Below are 26,210 nucleotides of genomic sequence, written 5' to 3'. Positions count from 1 at the left end.
TTTTGAATTTGATTTTTTATTCCATAGCAATCCTTGAAGGTATTGGATATAAAGACAGTTTTAGCTTTATTGAGGAGAAACTTGACCGACAGGTTAGCCACCAAATCTTAAGCTCTGTCTACACTATCAAACTAGTTTGACAAAAAAAGGCATGATGTGCCCAAATATGGTAGTGATATGCCCACAATATGGTAGTCATATGACATCATCATGTCCATATATGGACACATCAAATTGTGTTGTCACATAAAGTTTGATAGTGTAGACACAGCTTTACTTAATTTTGTTTCTTACTATTATACAGTATAATGAAAGTTATAACACATGTTATAACAGAGTCATTTGATTGAAGGATTGTTGGTCACATGTTATCAATAAAATACTCCAATGAACTCTGAATTGGTTTAGGCCTCGGCCTACCCTCTCGCTAATAGTAGGTGTGTTACAAACCGAATAAGGAATGTTTAATTATAATTATGTGCAATGGAAAAAATAATTTCATTCAAGTAATGTTAAAATTATTGGAGCAATTTATTTTCAAAATGATTTTGTGTGAGTATTAGAGTATTACATTTTGATCCCTAATTTATTTTTGTACTCCAGGGGATGGTTTCCTAGAACTGCAGTGTCTACTTTGATAATGAAATATTTACTCTCTTATTGTAATTTTAATTTTTTTACAAACACTCCAGGATGAGGCTGGTAAGGTTAGTTAAATTTTGTAATTTAAAGCATGATTGACATTATTTGGAGGTTTGTATGCGAATGCAAATGAATGTATTATTTTGATTTAGTCATTTATTATAAAACAACAAGTATCAGTGGCGGACCTAGGACTTTGAAATAGGGGACCCCGAAAACTGGTGAAATGAAGGACTGAACTGAATTTGATATCCTATCTTCTGGGGGAAGGGGATGGGCGTCTCCCCTTGAATCCGCCCCTGAATATACATATTATTTTCATCAAAGACAGTGTAAATGGTTATCCCATAGTTTTAAGATGAAAACTTCTAATTTCATTTTGTTTTCGGGAAAAAAATATATTTTGATTGGATTTTAAAAATATTATTTCCATCAAAGACAGTATGAATGGTTATCATAATATGATGAAAAATTGTCTAATTTCTTTTGTTTTTGGAAAAAAAAATGTATCTATTTATCATCGTTTCTTACCATCCAGGCATAATGGTACTTCTTTTTCAACTATAAAACATTTTGCAAACATTCTTTTAAATTTTGAATTTACTGAGCTTCACATGGTATTTCACAAACCTATTGTTCAAAACTTACAAATAGCAAATATTAGCTTATTTGATGGACATTTTCAATAAGCAATTATAATATGAAAAAATTACTGGCAAATTGCTAGTTTGCTGAGTGGATTTAAAGCCATCAGTCAAATCCTTACTTTTTACTACAAAGTACAGTATTGTGAATATAAATTTTTAATTAAGGATCTTGGATTATTATAGTAGTAGTATAGTATTATAGGATGAACATTGTTATTTTGGTGGCCATAATGATTGGCATCTCATTCTAATTCAAATCATCAAACTAATAAATTAATTACTTTATATAAGTTTTTTTCTTTTTGCCTCTCTTAGATGATGTGTAAATGATATTCTCTCACATCGCATGAATTTGATTATCTTTTAATGTATATTATAGGTACTGTAGTAGTGGTTTAGTTCCTTTACAAATGCATGTATAATTAAAATATGTTTGCATGGTGTGAATCCCGTAATGACTAGCAACAACCAAAAGGTTAAGTCGTTCTCAACTTAAGTCATTTCTTTGTTCTTGGAACCACATCAACCTAAAGCTACACTACACTAATTTGACAAAATAGTGTGATGTGCCCATATATGGTAGTGATATCATCATGTCCATATATGGGCACATCACATTTTTTTGTCACATAAAGTTTGATAGTGTAGACAGAGCTTTACTTTGGCAATAAACGTACAGTGTATGATAATTTAATAATACGGACTGGCTGGCAAGATTATTTTAAACATTTTTTAATTGATTATTTTGGGAATTTTTGTTCCAACACAAAATACCAATGGATCTTATTTGACAGAGTTTGAACTGCTAATTCGGTAATGATTAGTTGCAGTCAACACCGGATTTCTAATATGTTTAATAGAAATTGTAGTTAATGGTAAAATCAAGTAGTTAATGTTGTCAGTGGAAGCAGGTTCATCTAGATCTTGATCTTGTTCAAAGTTTCAGCATTTGTTTCATTTTTGTGATAAAAATGATAATAATTTAGTTCTGGAAATGATCATTTCATTGTTGCTATATTCATTCTTTCTTTATTTCTGGGTTAAAAATGCAGTTTTTGAAATGATAAAAAAAATACTATGAACGTAAAGCTGCATTCACACTTATTCCGTTTCGCAGACCGGAAGATGGCAGCATGAAAACATATTTGAATGATACCATCTCTGTGTGAATGCAGCTTTAATATCCTCCATCTACTATATTTTCACTGCTATTAATTGATTATTACCACACAAAGTACTGTGATCTTGTTTATGCTAACTCGATCATTGATCACTACCACTCCAAGGATCCTGGGTTCAAGTCCTGTCACAAGGACAAAATTACTCCACTCCCAAAGACTTTGTTTATGTAGAGCATCTTGTGTATATGTTTGTCTTGTGGACCTGAGGGTCCCTAATAATCAGCAATTGCTGGATGGATCACCCTCATTAAATATGGTCAACAAAAAAAATAATAATAAATTATAAAAATGTAATTTGTTTATAGTATGTCTATTATTTTTCTATACTAAAACATTATGGTACATAAATAATAAAGATGTTTATTTGAAAATTAATAAAAAATAAATCATATTGGTAATTTAAAAAAGAAATAACAACTAACATATTTTATTAAAACAAATAATTTGTACATATATTCATTCGTACAAAATCACATGAGAATTTATTTTAATAGCTTTAATATTTTGTTTATACCATGTTCCACTTTTTTAAATTCATGAATTATTTTTGAAATTATGATATTATTTAGTTTTCAAACATACAATGTTTAGGGAATAATTCCTTAATTATGCGATAAATATTATTAGAAACAAAACACAAACTGTCTGTTTCATGAGGTTGTTTAACCTTTTATGTAGAAGTGACATACATCATTATTCCAGAATAGACAACACTTGAAATAAACATTTCCAGGTGGACTATGGAGTGTCTTTTACTTCCATATTTTACCCATTACCTTTTGGTAACTGTATTGTGCCCCTCTTTCTCTCAACTGACATACACATACCCATTACCTTTTGGTAACTGTATTGTGCCCCTCTTTCTCTCAACCGACATACCCATATACCCTTTACCTTTTGGTAACTGTATTGTGCCCCTCTTTCTCTCAACCGACATACACATACCCTTTACCTTTTGGTAACTGTATTGTGCCCCTCTTTCTCTCAACCGACATACACATACCCTTTACCTTTTGGTAACTGTATTGTGCCCCTCTTTCTCTCAACCGACATACACATACCCTTTACATTTTGGTAACTGTATTGTGCCCCTCTTTCTCTCAACCGACATACACATACCCTTTACCTTTTGGTAACTGTATTGTGCCCTCTTTCCCTCAACCGACATACACATATTATACCCTTTACCTTTTGGTAATGATGTATTGTGCCCCTCTTCCCCCCAACCGGCATACCCATATTATACCCTTTACCTTTTGGTAACTGTATTGTGCCCCTCTTTACCCCAACCGGCATACCCATATTATACCCTTTACCTTTTGGTAATGATGTATTGTGCCCCTCTTCCCCCAACCGGCATACCCATATTATACCCTTTACCTTTTGGTAATGATGTATTGTGCCCCTCTTCCCCCCAACCGGCATACCCATATTATACCCTTTACCTTTTGGTAATAATGTATTGTGCCCCTCTTTACCCCAACTGACATACCCATATTATACTTTTTACCTTTTGGTATTAAATATATCAAGTCCATCTTTCTCCCAAATGAATGAACAAACTTGTATTGTGTAACTTGTATAAACTGTATTCTTAATTGCAGAAGTATGATTGAACCCAAGCTAATCATCATGCTGTACATAGGTTAAAGTGTTTCTATAGCTAAGTAGCATATGACTAATTAGCTTGCCTAAAAACAAGTGACAACAGACTATGCTACGTATTCCCAGGGTAGCGCTGTTATCGATGATAAACATGTGCACTAACATAACTGAAAGATCAACTTCTATAAACTTTATTAATTGAATAATAATTTAATTGCCAATTAATTATCTGCAACTGTACTGAATAAATACCACACATGAATAATAAATAATTGACACACTTTAATTTATAAATTTATTATGGTTTAGTTAGAGCTATTTGTCAGTATGATCAACTGAAATCGTAGATATTTAGTTTTATCCACTATGTGAATATGCTGTATTGGAATAAAATGACATTGTTTGCTATGACTTAAATACTATATACAGAGGCATCTTTTAAAATATGATAACTAAAGTACTACTAATTTAGCCCATTCGTGTCTGTGTTTACATGCGGGTCATCAATTCAACATTATGTGACCTGCATATTTAGAATTCCTGCTTCATGCTATTTAGTTGATGTACATTATTTTTACAAGCAAGTACCAGTCTAGGACGGGTTACGCCACCCCCATGCCCCAAGATATTTTGTGTATAATTAATATTAAAAGTGGTAGTTACTATGAATGACGGCAACAATTATTTCAGAATTTAGGCTAGAAAGGTGGCCACACAAATAAACTTTATTACAAAATATGTCAAAGTCCGTATTCCGTTTCAAAGTACCAGAATTTCTGTAAAACCAGTATTTTGGAAAATCTTATTTGGTTTGAGAAAGTTAATATAGTTTAATTTTAATGCATTATGTAGTTTTATAACTAACCCTTTTTTTGTGAATTGTGCCTTAGTCCTATTTGCTAGTGTTTTTATATGTAGGCCATAATAACAATTGTTGTGACCTTTTAGCTAATTTGAATGCTTATAAAACATAATTGAACATGCCTAGTTTATATTCTAGTGTTTATTGATCAATTTAAAAACTCATCGCACTATGAAACAAATCTGGATGGCATTTATAATACTTGAATGTGTGTGATCGTGATGTTTTATGTGAAAGTGTAATACTGTTAGTAAATCTTATTCACCGTTTCACCGATCCATATGGTATTCATGTTAGATTACATTTAAAATGTTTTGACCTTTATGAATGTTGATATCATGGTTGACTAGATATTTCAAAGATTCATTTTAATACTATTTCAATACTGCATGGTTTTTAGTGGTCGAGTATTTGATTGATTGGTCTACATTTTACATTCATTGATAGATACGATAAAATGCAAATAATAATAAACATCAGATGACCATTAAAATATTAAATATCTATAAAAATAATGACTTGGTTTTTTTATAATAAAAAAAATACATTGTTTGGTTTATTATTAACAGTGTAAGTTAACATTTTAATTTTGTATTTCATTTCAGGCTTCAGCTTCAAAAACTTTGAGATTGATGTGTTTACTCTCTTTAACTTCAAATGGTAATTGTAAAATATTTTGAAAATTATTATATATAGGAATGTTTAAAAAAGTCTGGAAAAAGTAAAACTTACAACAAACTAAAATCAACTCAACTGCACGTATGTCAACATATTGTGTTACTTTGAGTTGCGGTCAGTTGCTTAGAGCGCTTATGTCGACACAGTTGAGTTGCGTTGAGATCTATGTCGACATACTGTAAGTCCGCCTTTACATAGGTTATAGAACACATATTCAATAATTCATATATTTTCCGTGTTTGGGAATATTTTAGTTTTGAAGCACAATCCTCATGTAATATATTGAATAACTTTTCATTTTCCTTTTGTAATCTAACATTTTAAAATTCTACCAGGACTGCCAAGTAAAGACTTCAAAACATTGCAGTCACATTTCCTTCAAAGCTACGGCTATGAACACCTATTGACACTCAACAATCTGAGGCTATGTGGATTGTTTACTGAGCAACAGTCAACTGAAGTCTCCAAACTCTCCATGTCTGATGTGCAGAAACTGGCAGACAAAGCCCTCAAGAGAACGGCGTTTAGAGCAATTTGTAAAAAATGGAATTTGGTAGGTCTAGCCTAGTTTTCTAATATTTTATGTGACATATTTTCTGTCACAAATGTTGGTAATAGCAAAATATAGACAATGCGACATCAAAGCTTAGTTCCCACTAGGACACAAGGGTGTAAACCAAGTTGATAAACGAAAGGTGACAGTTTGAATAATTTTGATTGGTCAAATCACTTCAGTTGCGCTTACGTCCTTGCGTTGGACCCTAGTGGGAACCAAGCTTTAGATAGCAGTGCATTTTATAGACGTTATGTTATCCCTAAAGGATCATGTTATGCCACTACAGGCACTCTTTCATCAGTCCACAAAAATACAGTGGAGTCACTCTTTATCTATTTAAAGTGCAAACAATTAAATGAAGTACATTTGATGATTGATCTTACAAACCTATGCTGATGGTGACTTAATACAGAGATTCAACTGTTAATGTTGATTTTGGTAAATATACATCTCAAAACGATATTTCTCTGTCTTTTATTTTTCAGATTCCAAAAGATAATGTTCAACTTCAAAATCCATCAGATATGTCGTATGTGTTTAGTGGTGTATACACACCACTCATCTGTAAGCTGATAGAACAGGTTAGTTTTTAATGATGGAAGCTTTATATGCATGTACAAACTATATACTGTATATTCTATCATATTCATTGTGTTACCATCTTTAGCCAATTTTCGCTTTGTTATCTTTTATCTTTGCACTTCATAGTTTTTAGACATACTTCTACTATATCATGTCATACATTCCTGTTGTGGTATGTCTCAATAAACCTGTGTAGTTCAGTACACTTTTTACTTTGTAATTTTTGCCCATATATTTTTTGGTCTTCCAATGGTTATTTTTACTTTCTTGTTATCTTCCTTTAGAGCCAGTTTTGTGGGTGTAGTATTATCTGGAAGTCTTATAGATGGCTGTCGTCTTCTTTTTATCTTATGTCTGCATTTTTTTCCATGTTTTACCATTCTGTAAATTTCTTCATTTCACTTTATCCATTTATTGTTTAGTGTAAAAAACATGATGTAAAGTGTTGGTAGTATATTTTCAAAGCTGTTCTTGTAGTATTATTTCTTATATTCCCTTTTTTTTAAATGTATTTCTGAGTCAGAACTTTATCAGGAATGATGTTCACTGTTTAAAAGTCTAATTAAATAGATACGAAAACAGAAGACATTACTAAGAAAGATATTATATGGCGTCTGTTAAAAAAAAAATGTATGTTGATGGCTCCACTCTATTTCTCTAACTACAATTACGATTTATAAAAAAAAATAATACGTCCTCTACCATAACAGCTGCATTGATTTTTATTATTCGCAGACTCTCATGAAAAGTCCGTCTAGCACTTTAGAAGAAGTGGTAAAATTGTTACCAGGAGACAACTGCACATTTACAAGAACCATGTCTGCCAAAGGTAATATCTGAAAATAATCCAACTACCATGGTCCCATAAGTACTGACATTTAATTGCATTGTGGATGAATTTAAAAGCATTTTGTTAGAAGCTTAAATAATTGTTTTCATGTTTTATTTTTTAATCCCAAAAGAATACATTATGATCATATTATTATTATTTTATTTTGCTATTTATTATAATTACATTCGGCTTATATTATATTCCACCATCATACCAGTTTTTTATAAATATATATAAGTGATTTTTGTAATGTAGCCATAATTAATATACCATTCACAACTAAAGGAGTGTTTTTCCGTAGACAGGGATTTACCTCATCACTGAATGGCAATTTACAGTACTTTAAATTGAACTTTATCATCGCATTTTTATCAACATCGATATCAGGATCATCAATATAAAAAAAATGCAATTATCATTGTCATTATAATTGTCACCACCAATTAAAGTACTTTATATCAAACTTTATCATTACATTTTTATCAACATCAAAATCAGGATCTCAATATAATATCATCGTCATTATTATCATCGTCATTATTGTCACTATCATTTTTCTCATTTTGATTGCCAGTATCATCAACATCATCCTGATCACACTTTCAAAATCTCATCATTTCATAATATTTAAATTAATGAAATCTAATTTTGTGCATTCATGACAGCACATTGCTTTGGGTTTTGTAGAATGTCAATATATACTGATTAAAAAGCTAAAATTACATACTGTAGCATGGAGCATGTGGTGCATTTCTGCTATTGCCTTGTGTAATAATGTAAATTGTCTAGAGACCATTTTCGACATTTAGTACTATATAATTTGTTCTTGTAATTTAAATCTTAATGTAAACAAATAACCAGCATATAAAAATGTATTATGCATCATAATTTGTGTAATGTGTTAGGTATCGCTATATATTTTCTAGTGTTACATGGAGCCTAGTGTATTTGAAACCATAACAAATAATATTAAATTATATATTTATATTTCCTAGCAGTGTTGTAACCATTTCATATAAAATTAAAATTTACAATTCAAACCAACATAAGTAAAAAAGCTTTCCAAGAAACATTTTTTTATTAATTACACTAATAATAATAATAATAATATCATCAAAAACATTTAAATCTACTCAAAACATTTTTGTTAAATGAGAGAAAATGAAAACAAGTTTGTAATAATATGAATAATATTGTATTGATTACCCATTGCAGGTAAAGGGTCAGGAGCTGCAAAATCATCTTCTAAGGTTGTATTAGTATATTTCCTTGGTGGATGTACATTTGCTGAAATAGCTGCTCTTCGTCTTCTAGGTGCAATGAAAGGTAAGTACATTTCCATGTTTCTATAGTAGTCAATTAAAAAGGAGATTGGTGGTTAATAACAGTTTGCTTTCCAATACAATGCCAAGATTCAATCCTGACCTACTGCCAGTATTTAATGCTGACCTACTGCCAGTATTCAATCCCGACCTACTGCCATTATTCAATCCCGACCTAGTGCCAGTATTCAATCCCAACCTACTGCCAGTATTCAATCCTGACCTACTGCCAGTATTCAATCCTGACCTACTGCCAGTATTCAATCCTGACCTACTGCCAGTATTCAGTCCTGACCTACTGTACTGCCAGTATTCAATTCTGATCTACTGCCAGTATTCAATCCTGACCTACTGCCAGTATTTAATCCTGACCTACTACCAGTATTTAATCCTGACCTACTGCTAGTATTCAATCCTGACCTCTACCAGTATTCAATCCCAACCTACTGCCAGTATTCAATCCTGACCTACTGCCAGTATTTAATCCTGACCTACTGCCAGTATTTAATCCTGACCTACTACCAGTATTTAATCCTGACCTACTGCTAGTATTCAATCCTGACCTACTACCAGTATTTAATCCTGATCTACTGCCAGTATTCAATCCTGATCTACTGCCAGTATTCAATCCCGACCTACTGTCCTGCCAGTATTCAATCCCGACCTACAGTAGTGCCAGTATTCAATCCCGACCTAGTGCCAGTATTCAATCCTGACCTAGTGCCAGTATTCAATCCCAACCTACTGCCAGTATTCAATCCCGACCTACTGCCAGTATTCAATCCTGACCTACTGCCAGTATTCAATCCTGACCTACTGCCAGTATTCAATCCTGACCTACTGCCAATATTCAATCCCGACCTACTGCCAGTATTCAATCCTGACCTACTGTACTGCCAGTATTCAATTCTGATCTACTGCCAGTATTCAATCCCGACCTACTGCCAGTATTCAATCCTGACCTACTGCCAGTATTCAATCCTGACCTACTGCCAGTATTCAATCCTGACCTACTGCCAATATTCAATCCCGACCTACTGCCAGTATTCAATCCTGACCTACTGTACTGCCAGTATTCAATTCTGATCTACTGCCAGTATTCAATCCTGACCTACTACCAGTATTCAATCCCGACATACTGTACTGCCAGTATTCAATCCTGACCTAGTGCCAGTATTCAATCCTGACCTAGTGCCAGTATTCAGTCCCGACCTACTGTACTGCCAGTATTCAATCCTGACCTAGTGCCAGTATTCAATCCTGACCTAGTGCCACGGTTGTACTGTCTACTGTACTATTGTTTTTTAGTAATGTTTTCTGTTTGAGACATGATATGTTTTATTCTTCCTGTAACGTTTTCTGTTTGAGACATGATATGTTTTATTCTTTCTGTAACTTGCTGTTGGATCTGATAGATACGTGTAGTTGTTTTATATTTTTCTTCCTTTTTGGTTAAAGGTTATTTTAAATAATATGTGAATAGCTGTGTTATTAAATATTACACACACATTTTAAATTTTACATAGCACGTTAGGGACCAGTTAAAGTTTTAATAAAGTAGTCTCTAAAGTGCTATCCAAGTTTATAATAGTCAATATCTGTATGTGCAAATGTCAGAATTCAATAAACTCTTTAATCTTTGAATCAGTAAATCTTGAAACACATTATGTGTTTATCAACAGACCATTTCTGTAGTAAATTAATTTGTCATTAAATTAATAATTCATGTAGCGTCACCTTGTGTCACCTTTTTGTTTTATCACACATATTTGATAATCGACAATGTAAAGATTGAATATATTTTGTGTAAAATTACCTTGTAAAAATATGAAATATTGTTTAACCCTTGCCTGACTACTATGATATTGTTTTGTTCATTTGCTTTTTTAAATGTAGGATACAAGTTTATGTTTGCCACTACATCTATTATGAACGGTAACACTCTAATCGATTCTATGATAGATAATGGAAAAGGGAAAAGCTGAGAATAATTGGTCTTCTTTAAGGTAATCCATTTTATTTTAATTAAATTATTTATAAGATAATGACATTGATAGTAATAATTGAACATTGAATGTGTAGTAGACATTATTAGTTTATTGACTTCTCATATTTTAATATACATATAAAGCACTGCCTTTAAACATCGGCTGCTAACAGGTTTGCAGACACTATTGTGTTATGGCGCTCTGTTGCTGACGCAACCCATTGACTGCTTGTGTCTCTTCTCTTCCATCGTTCATTCCATCTCCCTTTCCTTCCCTCCCTTCCATTATCCACCCCTCCTCCCACTTTATAAAATTCCTGCAAAACCAATGAAAATTATTTTTAACATCTCCTACATTTAATACAATCATGTTTAATCATGTAGTTTACCAAAGAATCAAATCTCTAGTTGCCATTATTTCCTAAGAATATCTTGTGGTTACTTATTTCTAATTTTGTTTTAAGTAGTAAAAGTGTGGGTCATGGTAATGTTGTATGTTTAAAAGATCTGATAAACCGCTCTTCATTTTATTACCAAATAATCAATCAAATAAAAATAAACCACATACAGTAGGACATTTTAAATATCATGTAAAATTCTGTCTATATATGACTGCGTTTTTAGTGAAAGGGAGACACAAAATCCGGACTCTATAAAACATAAATATTTTTGCATTGCCAATAAATAGCATATAGGCAATTTTACTGATAATATCTATGTACAGTATTTGAATAATAACGTATTGCCAATTTCTTATATCATCAGGAACTTAACTATGTATAATTAGTTTTGAATTGTAATCTACGAATTATGGACTTAAAGTATTAAGCATATAACTCTTTAAAGTCAGATTGTCACATCTGGGAGATGTTTTTTTACATGTCCCTGGTCACATGTCATTGGCATCATCAATTTCCAAGCGTTGAATTTGTATAATGACATAATACTTCTGAAATCTGCAATTGCTTGCATAACCCTATTTGTACAGGTGTGTTTGAAAGGCCAAAGCTGTGTAATTATCAGATATTGTGCTTTGTACAGTATATGTCTTCCTAGCAAATAGAGAGGTTAGTGATGAGGTGGGCTTTGTAAGCTGTAGTGTCTGTGTTGGGTCATGCTGGTACAGTACATCTTCTGAAAAAAGGCGAAAACAATCTCCCCCCCCCCTTTTTTTTTTTTATAGAACTATTTAGTTACATTGGTTGCATTAAAACATACAGTAAAATATTATGTTTTACTTGCCTAATAGGCATGGTAATAGAATAGTAATGATCGAGGCTTTGGAATCTGTAGTGTCTGTATAGTAACTTTTGTTCAATGTTTTGTTCTATTTAGTTCGTTGAATTAAAAGATATTCCCAGTTTAAGGTCTTGTTTACATGTACTTGCATTTTTAGTATTTTAACAGTATTGTTTTAGACCATGTTTCGACATATGCTACAGACTTCTCAGCTGGATAATATTGCCATACTAATTAGTACTATTCATTTTTACATTATTTCATCATTATGAAATCACATGATATTATAACTTTGTAGAGACAATATAACTAATTTGCCTGACGTCATCAAGGTTAATTTTACATCTACGAATCGTTTAATTGATCATTAGCTTCATATCAACTAGAATCAGGTAAAAAAAAACCTGTTTTACATTGTGGTCCTGTCATAAAATAAATTGGGGAAAAACAAGTTTTAGTTTTGTAAAAATAAATGAGATAAATATCTAGCTTTAAATAAAGTAATTGTTGGAGAATACTTAATTTCAGTTGGTAAGTTATTCCATATTTTAGCGCCTACAACTTTGAACGAAGAGTTTATCTTACTAAGAGTATTGTTATATTTAGGCGTTCTTTATAGAGACAATATAACTAATTTGCCTGATGTTATCAAGGTTAATTTTACATTTATGAATCCTTTAATTGATCATTAGCTTCATATCAACCAGAATTAATCAATCAGGTAAAAATAAAACCTGTTTTACATTGTCATCTAGCTTAGATGAAGCAATTGTTTGACTATAAATACTTAATTTCATTTTTTTTTTTTTTTTTTTTTTTAAACCATATTTAATGAGGGTGATCCATCCAGCAATTGCTGATCATTAGGGACCCTCAGAGGTTCACAAGACAAACATATACACAAGATGCTCTACATAAACAACTTCTTATTACAAGTCTTTGGGAGTGTAGTTGTAATTTTGTCCTTAGAAAAAAATCCTGACATGTGACAGGACTTGAACCCAGGATCCTTGGAGTGGTAGCCAAGCATCATAACCACCAAGCCACAACTCCACTCCTAAAAGTTGATAAGTTATTCCATATTTTAGCGCCTACAACTTGTAATGAAGAGTTCATTTTAATACTAATGTTATATTTAGGTGTTCTATTCCATATGTTAAGTGGGTGTGAATATCGCCAAGCAGCTCAATTAAAGCGTGTTCAATTTGTTATGTTGCATTCACCCTTCCAATACCACATTGCTTTTTGTTATAGTTCAGTATGTGGTCATTCCACACTTAGAGTGGGAAATTTGTAATTTGTATGATTTGGATATTGTCCAACTAAGTGATTGTTAATACTTATGGTCTACTGATAAATCATGCAATTATAACATTGATGTTGTAGAGATTTTCTGTTCTACACTGGATGTAAACATTATTTAGGAAAATCTTTCACAAAATCCCATTAAATTATGATTTTCTTATGTTGCTAACAGGCCATAATCAGGCATACGGATATGGATACAGTACTACTACTATGGGCATCTTTAGGACCCAACAAAGTGTCTGTTATTAGGGCTGGCTACAGTGTTAAAACATGTATGGCTCCTCGTTCATTTTACAGACATCTGTCCCCTTATTATAGGGGTCCCATAGGAGGGGTTTGTATCTATCTTGTCTGGTTAAAATGTATGGCTATAATAGTAACTGTAGTAATATTCAACAATCAATCTTTATTTTACTTAAAAAAACAATATCAGATTAAAGAAGAATGACATACAACAAAAACAAAGCCTGATAAATGTTGTAATACCTTTACAATAACAACACACAAAACAAACATTGAAAAATAAATAGTCACAATTTGCATTCTGAAATAAACACCCACCCACTCTAGTATATGCATAGCTAAAATAAACATTACACTGAGTAACACATAATATGAAGTAATGTACTGCCATAAAGTTACAGTAAGCTTAATCAATTAAATTTGAATTTGGATGTGCTTAGAAATCTGTGTTTTAATGTTAGTCAGAAATGTAACAGAAATTGAAGTGTCTATGCCTAGTAAATAAGCCTGTATCCAGAATTATTAATATATATGGTTTTTCCGAGGCAAAAATAGTTTGGCTTATTTACCATCACTTCCAATGCTAGTCTCAGCTTAAAAATGGTTGTGGTTATGTTCTATATATCAACGGTTGGTTTGACTGCTTGTTTCTATCATGGACATGAACAAACATCAGCTCATCTTTAAAATGTTGTACAGAAAGTAAATAAGTAAAGATAGTAATTGTAATTAGAAGCACACAACACAACTGTTGTTGTCATTGTTAAACCCATTGTCCCCACCTCAATAGTAATGACATTGTGAATGAAAATAGTATTCCCTAAATCCTGATTTACTAACCACTGTTCTCTCAATAAAATATAGAAATCAAGTCCAGCAAATTAAGTGAAATACCAAATTATTGATACAATATAAGATACAACTAATCTACTAAATACAAAGAAGTCACTTTCCCTATCCAATTGACAAAATATAGCTTGATTGCTCTTGGTCTATGCTTTTAATGACTAGGCCTAACCTACCACTACTAGATAAGTGTTTATGTAATGTATAATAATAATTATAATAATAATTTTTAATACTGGTTGCAGTAAATTTAAATTGGCAAATTTTCGAGAGAACACTGCTAACATTTTAAAATTTTGAAATTGAAAACATTTAATATACTGATTTAGACTACAGTATTAAAATCAATTGAATATTAGTAATATTTATGATGCTGTATTTTTTCAACTAAAGTAGAGACAGTCTAGCTTACACATAATATCCAAAGACTTCAACGTAATGGTTTGTTTTCCAAGTATCAGTTACCAGAACGTAGCTTGTATTTGTCAGGCACACTCATGAGATAATAAAAGCAACATCTGTGTTGGCAATTATTCCTGGTACTTTGCCAGATTCTGATCCATATTTAAACGTATTTTGAACTGCATTATGAGAATGTTTTTCTATTATGATGGTACTATCGCTACAGAATAAGTACAAATGCTTGTTATTATTGCAAATTTTTTTTATCTTTTTGGAATACATTAAAGAAAATCTCATATGCTTTAGATTGCATTAATAGTCAATTTGTGTGGGTTTGCAATGTGAGTTAAATACAATAACAATAACGGATAATAGTTGTACATAAGGTATTTACTATTTTAAAATTATTATACCAGGTGAATTTTTGTTTAAAAAAAACAACATTAAAAACAGTGATTGCACAAAAGAACAGGCAAGTGTGTATACTACCAAGAAAACTTAAAAACCTAATTCCAGTTGAGTCTTAAGTCTAATTTACACAGACGAATCTATTTTATTCCTTATGACCATTTACACACAACCCAGAGCGGGCAGGCAGTTTCTGCTCAGGATAGATACAGATTATTGGGACAAGCAATTGTTTTTCCGCTTACTGTTACAGTTTAACATGCACACAATCGAAATGAAACTAATTTATACTTTAAAATGTCAACAAATTATACAAAAGCTTAAACAAATGGTATAAAAAGTTAATTTATTTTAAAATTAGCTATTGATATATTCGTCCATTGAATTTTCTGATTTTAATGAATCCCAACGAATATTTATGCAAGGCCTTGTTTATCTATGCCTAAAGCTTACAAATCAAAATATTCTTTCTCTTCGGTTTTATGCTATGTAGAATTACACGCTATCATATTGTCTGACCTCTGTAAAGTTTTAAATTACAACAAAAAGCAATAGCATTCTCATTGACGTATACTACTAATGCAGTTCTTAAAGTTTCAATATAAACAAATTTATGTTTCGATAAATTTTGCAATTTTAATTGGAAAGTTTGAAAAGTCATCTACAACTTATATAATTTATCATTGACATTATTTTCTGCAGTAATTATGTGGACGATTGTACATTGTAAATTTCCACTTTATTGCCTAGTGACTTTATCGTTAAAAATCTAAAGTGTAATCAAAATAATTCAAAACATGTGATTCTTTTTTCTATATTTTATAGATGTATTATCTCCCAAAAATATGAAAATATAAAGATTAATATCAGACTTTGAATATGGCACTTTGCAGTCTTAAGAAAGTTATTCAGTTTTGACCGAATAAATAAATTGCCTGCAGATAAATGCCATCGAGTACCTTAAATTAAAAATAGCAGATATCACATGTTAATGGAAAACACATTAAGTAGTGTTGTTTGTATAGAACAGTGTAAAGTGAAATACATTTTTTTCTTATTATGGTAGAGATATTATTAGAGGAATTTTTGTTATAATACTAGCCAGATCACCCATTATTATTAAATTTTAGAATTTAGTGATTTTTAGAGAGGTTATTATCATTATTTTAGAATATTACATAGCCTATGTAAATACGTGAACGTGATTGGTTGAAAATGCATCACATGACTACTGCTGCGAGGATCGTAAATCGTATATTTCGCATGATTATCGTGTCCCTGTCATTAAACATATAAAATCCAGTAAATTCTCGAGCATGATGATATTGACTGTAATTTTCAGGTGGCAATACTTGCGTTAAATAAACAAACGTCTCTCAATCTACTGAGACTTGAACTCGCGAAGATTAGTCCTCTTTACCTGCTGCGCCACGTAACTTGCTTGAAGAAATAAATCAACTAAACTATTTAAACTATGCATAAATAGCGCCCTCATTTATTATTCACCCTCTATAGATATGACGAAAGACCGTTTGTGATTGGTCAATACTCACGATAGTAACCTGGTATGCACAGCGCGCAGAACATCCGGTGATTCGGCTTGAAAAAGACGAATTATTATTTATTTGGCCTACCTGATAATAATATTATTATTATTAATGTAGGCTTATTGATGGAAATGCTTCTGTTATTATTTATATGACCTAGGTGAATATATAACTTAGTAATTATCTGTATATTATTCTTCACAAGGTAAGGTGAATGCAACGCCTAATTATAGTCGGGCTTATATTACATAAAGGAGGCCTAGCTACCCGACCCAGTAGATATTCAACTTGTTTTTGTGGCTATAACAGATATCGCCTTTTATATCGGTGAAATATAAGATCTGATATCCACTCGGGAATGATATTATATTTCCCTCAGCCAGCGCTTCGGGAAATATATATTCCCTCAAGCAAAACATCCTTATATTTTACCTCTAAGCAGGCAATATCTGTATATTATTAGATGGATTATTATTTTTAAAGATTATTTGAGGGATTATTATTAGGGATTATTAGAGGGATTTATTGAACTGTGGCAAAAGATTTTCCTTCACGTCTCACACATGCTTTGTCAGGTTGTTGACAGTTTGTGTATGACTAAAGTTGTTCTCACTCAAAGATGCTATGTGTGAGGATGAAGTGTCATCGTAATATGACACAGCGTCCATTTCAGGCTGACATAGCCAGCTAATGTAATCAATAACCTGTACGGTGGTGGTTTACCATCATAATAATTTGTTAGTTAGCTAGTGGCATGTCACGATTGACTTCCGATGTGATCGCCCACACTTGACAGAGAGGGAATGTGTGATATTTTGAGCTATTTTGTTTGCATTTTATTGATCCAGTCTAAAAGTTTCTGACATGAGAGATTCGTGTCATGCTGATGGTGTCAAGGAAGTGATTACTGTAAATAAGTAATTTTATAGTAAAGACAAAAGTTCCAATGCATCCATTCCTTCATAGCCCACAAAAATTAATCTACCAATATTTCTGTGTAGGGCATTACAAAGGTTTAAAATAGAATTATAGATATATACCTTAATACTTTTTTTTTTTACATTTTTATCTTACCTTATTCCTGAAAGGAACTATAGGAGAAATTCATTTGATTATAGTTTATACCATACCATTGTTTCCATATTACACATACAAAAATAAACGTCTCACTTGAATAAACTCCCCCTTCGAATAAATGCCCCCAAAAAACCTCCTGAACAATAAGTGCTTCAATTCAAATAAATTCAGTATTTTATATGTGACCCAAAGTCTTCTTCTATCTATTTTTGTTATAAAAGTCATGATAAAACTGACATAAAATGCAATTATCAAGAAACTAGGTTATGCCAACTACATGTTTCTCACTATTTTCAAAGTATTCACTTTAAAGACAACCTGTACATAAGATGTTAAATGTGGCATCTGCAAGGGAAACCAGACATAAGTCGGAATTTTCAAAATTGAGATTTCCACAAATACTGAAACTACATAATCCAAGATTTAAAATGCTGAAAAAATATCTTGATACCATGTCTACTTCCGGAGATATCTCAGTCTAAAGTTTTGGTTGTTACAGTCAGTGTTTTAAGAAAAATGCTTTTAAAGTTAAGTAACAGGAAATTACAACAACAACAAAATAAACAGGGCGTCTAAGTTTACGCCTTAGCAAAAGGGTATTCTAATTGTTTTATTTCAATGAAACTTCGCACCTTCCCTAATAACTATTGTTCTATTATTATGCAAAATTTCATTAAAATCAACTTAATGGAACACTTTCATTTTAAGCATAAAACATGATAGGTTTTATGAAAATCATACATAATTTACACCATCTTTTTAACCAACATACTACACAAAATGTTAAAATGTATCTATTTATTTGTCTCAAAATAAAAAAACACCAAGGTAATGTAAATAAATATTGTTTCAGCTATCATTTTCTGTAAAAATAAAAAAATGTAATTTTTCAGCCTTTTAGTGTTTTTGGCTGTTTCTACAAATCTACAAATGCGACTTATGTCCGATTTCGCTTGCATGTGCCACAAATGTTAGGTATCAGCCCCAGCTCATTTTTAAAATTCCCTTTGACATTTGAGGCACAGCATAATTAATATCAAACAGTGTTTCAATTCTTGCGGCAGAAATGAACAAGATAAATTATAACGATAGTGGCGTTCCATACTGGCAGCCAAATAAATGATCAGAAACATTCATGTAATTGGTGAGTTGTAACATATGCAGTACTATTGTGATATTGTGTGAATATATTTGTATGCTATTCTGAGGCTTAACACAATTTGTTGCACTATTATCTTGCTCTAAGCAACGAAACTAATGATCCATGGATCCAGTAAGGACTCTTAAGTAGGCACCCTTCTTGTCTAAGTCATTAAATCTGATTAAATTTATTGATTGTATGTATCAACTACAAGCTTTAGATGTTGTCGCAGACTACAATACAAACCTAACACAGGTTGTAATGTTCATATCTCTGATAAGAACATTGGACCATGGAGGTAAACATTTTTTAATAAATATAATAATTTTTTAAATTTTATACCTCCATGATTGGACCTTATTGGGTAGCCTGGCACTCAATAATAAAAATATATCTTTAGTTAAAATGTCCTCTTCTAAAGGATCTGTATGCATTTCAAAGTTTCAAGTTTTCTTTCATGGATTCAACCGATTATTTGCCATATTATATATATTAAAATAATCTAGTGGGTGTCTATACTTTAGTACATTCACTTTACCCTGTAATAATTTCGTAGCAATTTCTAAATAATAATAGTGAGATCACGTCACAAATAATGATTTCACAAATGATAGAAAAAAAAAGATAATGCACATTTTTACTGAACCAGACATTTTATATTTTTCTGTACAGAGCTCTGTGATCATCTGACTTACTATATAATATAATATTGATTCAGTAACACAATACTCATATCAAACCTTTGAGTTAACCGAACAATGAGATGCAGGTCTAAAAACATAAAATTACACTATTTGTACAAAAGCATGATATAAACCGAGGCTCAATTCAAAACAAATATTATGGTAATATAAAATTGCAATTTTGCCAATTATTATTATATATATCAAAATATGAAATTACCATTAATACTGCAGTATTATAATATAATTATAAGTACAATGAGGATATTATTTACATAATCCAAAAGTAGAGCTAAATATTAAGTAAGATTAATAAAAGAGATAAAATAGAATTTATTGAGAGCAAACTAAACAATAGATTAAAATAAATTAAAAATGAAATAAAATTTGTTATTGTGATTTTTACTGATTAAATCGGTATACAAATTAGCAATTTAAAAATGTATATACATAATACAACAGAATATACATTTATTTTATCAATTTTAGTAGATAAAATATATACTAGGAAGTTTATTTGTTTGAATTCATATTAATTTCTTTCTGTAAACTTTATTCTGTTAATGTTAAAAATTGGTGTAACATTTAACATTTGAATGATAAAACTAGCAAGTTTTTTTGTTAATGACATTTAGAAATATTAAGATATGGCAATCTTCTCTAGAAGAATTTCCAATAGTAATACTGTTAGTACTAGTACTGTTGGTACTAGCACTGTTGGTACTAGTACTGTTGGTCTTGTGTATGGCTGACAAACATTAATTTCTGTTAATAATAATTAAACACAACCAACAATTTCATTAATATATTATTACTATTCTATTTCACTTTATATTATTGTTTTTAACAATTTATTTCTTAATCATTTAAATTAGTTAATTCTGGGTTGCATTTTAAACATTGATTCATATCATTATTGCTATGTCAAAACAATAATCATTGCTATGTTGCAGTTTCTTTTGCTTGACCCAAAGTGACCAATACAAAAATAGAACATTTATGAGTGAGTTTTCCGTTGTTTTAGTATTTTATGAGCTATATGTCGGCCTTTATTTTCTAATTTATCATTCTGACAAGGATTGTCAAAAGTTGTGCATAATCAGGATTTATGGAGATAACTGTATATTTTTTTTTAAATTTTAGTTACTCTACTTTATGATTTTGGCTTAAATTTTATTTTCAGTTCAGTTGGTGGTATTTAAATTTACATTTTCCCATGTGGTAAATATTTGATTGCATGCTAGGCAAGTTTATCTTATCTAATATTACTAGCTGATACCATCCTACATACAGTATTCACTTGCACAAATAAATTATTACCATACCATTACCTACAGAAATAAAATTATTGAGAGTTGATACCCAAGAGTTGAGGGTTGAGATATAAAATTGTGTCTGAATTATTGAGAGCGATATCCATCCATCTTATTTGGATCAGAAATAAATGTGGCCTAGATACTTCAATTTTTATCATCAAATATTAGATTTGATATAATATATATAATCTAAGTTGTAGTAAGAAGATATCTTTCTTTGACCCATATTCGCATAAAAATATAAAAACATATTATTAATTTATTTATGCATGCCAAGCTTACCAATAGTGAATTTATTCCGTGATTTACTGTATAGAATGTTTAACTATGTCCTTTGTTTATTTTTTGGCTTTTTTCTTTTCAATTGTTATGATTATGCACTCACTAAATTATTATAACTTCACTTTCACAAAGATATAACTCTACTTTCACCAAGCTTAAACTTCACTTTTACCAAGCTACAACTTCATTCTAATCAAGCTACAACTTCATTCTTATCAAGCTACAACTTCATTCTTATCAAGCTACAACTTCATTCTAATCAAGCTACAACTTCATTCTAATCAAGCTATAACTTCATTCTAATCAAGCTACAACTCCACTTTCCCCATCCACTTTCACCAAGTTACAACTCTCTATTTTTCCAAAGTACAACTCAACTTTCCCCATCCACTTTAACCAAGTTACAATTCTCTACTACAAACTACAACTTCATTCTTATCAAGCTACAACTCCACATTCCCAAACTACAACTCCACCTTCACCAAGTTACAACTTTCCACTTCCACCATGAATTACAACTTCATTCTCATCAAGCTACAACTCCACATTCCCAAACTACAACTCTACTTTCACCAAGTTACAACTCTCCACTTCCACCATGAATTACAACTTCATTCTCATCAAGTTACAACTCTACTTTCCCCAAACTACAACTCCACTTTCTCCAAACAACAAATTCACTCTCACCAAACTACAACATTATTCTTATCAAGCTATAACTCCACTTTCACCAAGTTACAACTCCCTACTTTCTCCAAACTACAACTTGACTTTCACCTAGTTACAACTCCCTACTTTCTCCAAACAACAACTTCACTCTCACCAAACTACAACATTATTCTTATCAAGATCAAGCTATAACTCCACTTTCACCAAGTTACAACTCCCTACTTTCTTCAAACTACAACTTGACTTTCACCTAGTTACAACTCCCTACTTTCTCCAAACTACAACTTGACTTTCACCTAGTTACAACTCCCTACTTTCTCCAAACTACAACTTGACTTTCACCTAGTTACAACTCCCTACTTTCTCCAAACTACAACTTGACTTTCACCAAGTTACAACTCCCTACTTTCTCCAAACTACAACTCCATTTTCACCAAACTACAACTTCATTCTCACCGAGCTACAGCTCCACTACAAATTACAACTCCATTTTCACCATGAACTACAACTCCACTTTCACCAAGCCACTCACTATAAAACAAGCTACAATGATGTTGTACTATGTCAAGATCATTTAACAGCTGGAACTGACAGGTTTCTATCTAATGTATGTTAAAAAAATAAAATCCAATTAAACTTCATTAGCTTTAGACATTGTGAAATTATTGAAGTAAATCCATGGTGGTATTAAGCATACATTGATTGTAAAATTCAATCATTTTGTTTTTACACAATGAGACACATGTGCTGAATCGATGTTTAAATTTCAAATTGGCTATCAGGAATGGGGAATACTTTTCTTAGAAAATTGGATTACAACAGTAAAACTCTTTACGATTGCCATTGGGACTTATTGATATTTTGTGCAGCATAAAACCATGATTGAGCTAGGAAGCTTTAGTGTAAACATACTACATATTGTACTATCAGATCTGCACCACACCAAACTTTCTTAAAGAGCGTGTGGTATTGGGAGAGTTAAATGTAATTTAAAATACAGAATGTTATCACAGTATAGTTTAGTTTAGAAATTCTGTACAGTCTAAAAAAATAATAACTGCAATGTTGGTTTATATATATTAAAAATGTGCTGTTAAAAATTTCTAATATTAATATTTCAAATTAATAAATTAAATTTCAGTATATTGGCGGCTGGTTTGGAATTATATTATTATAAACACATCAGGCATAGAACATTAATTCTAAACCGCCCGGTGATATACTGAAATTTAATTAATTAATTTGAATTGATAAAGATGAGGAAATCTGTGAGAATGAGAAAAAGTCGCCTCAACCGAGACTCGAACCCGGAACCTTCTGCTTGATATGATAATTGATAACTCATTAGCAATGGAATTGTATTAAGAGTGCATTGCGAATTAATTAAATGTCCAATACTCAATGTGAGCACAGTTCTGGCAAACACTTGTACATGTCTAATGTCCCATTCTACCATCAATCATGTCTAATTGTCAACGTTGTGCCATATGAAGAACATTATTAATTATATCAGAGAAAACATACAAATGTCAGAAGATTATTAAAATAGCATTGCCATGGCTCATTCAGTTTGTTAGTATTTGATTGATTGGAGTACTAAATTTAGCTCTAGAATAATAGTCATATTTTTTATTTTTGTTTTAAACTTTGGTTATACATATTGATCACCAGTGATCTCATAAATAGATTAAAAATATATTTTTAAAAATAGTGTCAATTGATTAGGTGAAGCAGAGAAGCAATTAAAACCTTGTGGGTGAAATTATAGTTGTACAGTAATTGTTACAATATTTCAATGTTGATTTTTTATTGTGACTGAGTGTCTCGGAATGTATTTTTGTAATTTTATAGTTAGTTTTCTAAATAATAAGCCTTTTTGTATACCGATTTACACATAATCCCATATTCATTGAGGACCCCTTCTGAAATATTATCCTTAAATTCTATATATTATAACTTTTCTTTTTACTTAACGTATTGATGTACGCAGTGTTGTTTGATTTTGTCTGCTTTATTTGGGTAGCAATAATAGCCACTACAGTGGTATAGTATGTTATTAACAAGGCCAACAGCCATAAGTCGCGTGCTAAAACGCATAGTGATACCGGACCGACAGACAGACCGACATAGCAAACTATAGAGTCGCGTCCACGCAACTAAAATACAATAATAAATAATTACCATAAACTGATGCACAACAAGTTTGAACCTTATTACTTTTCAATGTCCAGTATCATAACCAAATCTGTAATACAGTGTCACACAAAAATAACATGTGAGACCTGTATCATAGACCATAGCCTTACTGTCCTCCTCCCCACTTCAGTAACCATATTTGATACATATGCATACCTTATTTACAGAATTTAACACTCAACAGATAATGCCATATGTGGAGATACAGTACAGAGAATCAAATGGTTAGGCCAGCTATTATAGTATTACAGTAATCCATCCAACACCTTTTCCCTCAAATAAATGTTAATATAAGATTATTCAATAAAAGTAGATTTTTAATTTTGGATATCAGAAATAAATGTTGACATATTTACATAATTTATGTCTGTTTTGTAGTACACTTTCATAAGATTTAACAAAATATAATTTTCTTTACACACACATTAATCATCATCTGGTCAAAATATCATTAACCATTTTTTTTAATGCAATCTTTAACGACTGTACGCTTTGTTGATGACGCATTTTGTCACTTGTTTTATCTGCCGTGATATCATGTTTCATTTCTGTCATTTTTGGTCTGTTTACTATGCAAGTTGTATCAACATTTATGGAATCAGGATCTGCAATAGATTGGTGATGTTTTCTATATAGATTATCTTTCAATTTATTTGTTTTTTAAACACTTTATACACATCTAAAAACCTTGCTAATTACAATTACAATCCTTATTCTCATTTGCGTGGTGTAGATAAATTTGTGAGTGAGTTACGACCCTGGCATTAGGTCAGGAATGAACCAGAGGTCTTGGAATTGGAAGGCAAGCATGTTAACCACTTATTACTCCATTACCATGAATTGTTTTAGTTTTTGAACATAAATTGTATGAATATTACCTTCAGAATTAATGGGGTTCACTGAGGGACTGTAGTCATGATAAAGTAAAATGTAACAAATATCTAATTTATAAATTTGAAATGATAAAGATGAAGAAATCTGTGAGAATGAGAAAAAGTTGCCTTGACCGAGATTCGAACCTGGAACCTTCTGCTTGAAATGCAGATGTCCTAACCATTAGACCATGGTATTGTTCAAATTCGATTGGATAGCGACTCTTAAAAACTCTATGTACAGTTGATTTAACATTGGTTAGTTGAATTTTAATTAGTTTTGACCACATATTATCTTAAATATCTATTTGTATTACTTTTTTTATCGATTATAATACTCATTCGTAGATTTTATGCTGTTATATATATGTTTTTCAGCCCTGTTATTTGTGACTTGTGGTTACTGTAGGGTCAAGATGAAATAATAAATTAAGTAAAATGAAATTATGCACTTATTGATTCATGTTCAAAATAATCGTAACAGCAACTGTGATGATAACTCCATTAACAATGAAACATAGCAGTGAACTAGCTTCTCTTAAAGATAAAATATAATTAGTTATTATAATTATTTTTCTCTCCATTAGTGTTTCATGCAGTAGTTTCCGTGATTGAATTAGATAGTCATTAGTAATATTCTTTACTATATGTAGGGTCATCTGTAAGTGGTAATTAAATTTAATTGTATTCAGTGCATTCATAAGAAACCTTGACCCATCCAGCCGGGAACCAACTTCTGGCTAATTAATAAAATAATTTCTAAATTATGCGGTGTCTTTGGGCCTGTAAACTAAGTTGAATTTAGTCCGTGGTTGAATTAAAGTAAACAGCAGACTGCATTTCTCTCCTGATTCTCAGACGTACTATATCTCCATATGACAATATTTATCCAGTATCATACAGGTAGTAAAATTCTGTATTACATCATCGCATGTTCTACTCCCTAAGAAAATGGAATTAAATATCGGACATTTTAACCAGTTATTTGAAATCTCTTCTGTTTCCACTACCCAAGAAAATTCAAATAATGTTATCACAGACCAATTTTTTACACAGATATTGGGGTTGGGTCGGGAGATATTTTCTA

General features: G+C 31.3%; 1 protein-coding gene across 1 annotated transcript in view; it reads left to right on the top strand.

Moving 5' to 3' along the window:
• LOC144854199 (vacuolar protein sorting-associated protein 33B-like) overlaps positions 1-26,210 on the top strand; it is a 38,142-nt gene that overhangs the window by 9,859 nt on the left and 2,073 nt on the right. Inside the window, exons 14-20 of the mRNA XM_078712114.1 lie at positions 28-92; positions 5,543-5,597; positions 5,951-6,168; positions 6,657-6,752; positions 7,489-7,582; positions 8,801-8,911; positions 10,804-10,913. Of these exons, the coding sequence (XP_078568240.1) occupies positions 28-92; positions 5,543-5,597; positions 5,951-6,168; positions 6,657-6,752; positions 7,489-7,582; positions 8,801-8,911; positions 10,804-10,892 (728 nt within the window). The 3' untranslated portion in view covers positions 10,893-10,913. The remainder of the gene's footprint in view (positions 1-27; positions 93-5,542; positions 5,598-5,950; positions 6,169-6,656; positions 6,753-7,488; positions 7,583-8,800; positions 8,912-10,803; positions 10,914-26,210) is intronic.

The sequence above is a fragment of the Antedon bifida genome, chromosome 10, assembly GCF_963402885.1.
Source record: "Antedon bifida chromosome 10, ecAntBifi1.1, whole genome shotgun sequence".
In the NCBI taxonomy this organism is placed as follows: Eukaryota; Metazoa; Echinodermata; class Crinoidea; order Comatulida; family Antedonidae; genus Antedon; species Antedon bifida.
Note: the sequence above shows the minus strand (reverse complement) of the source record. Positions and strands in the feature narration are given on the sequence as shown.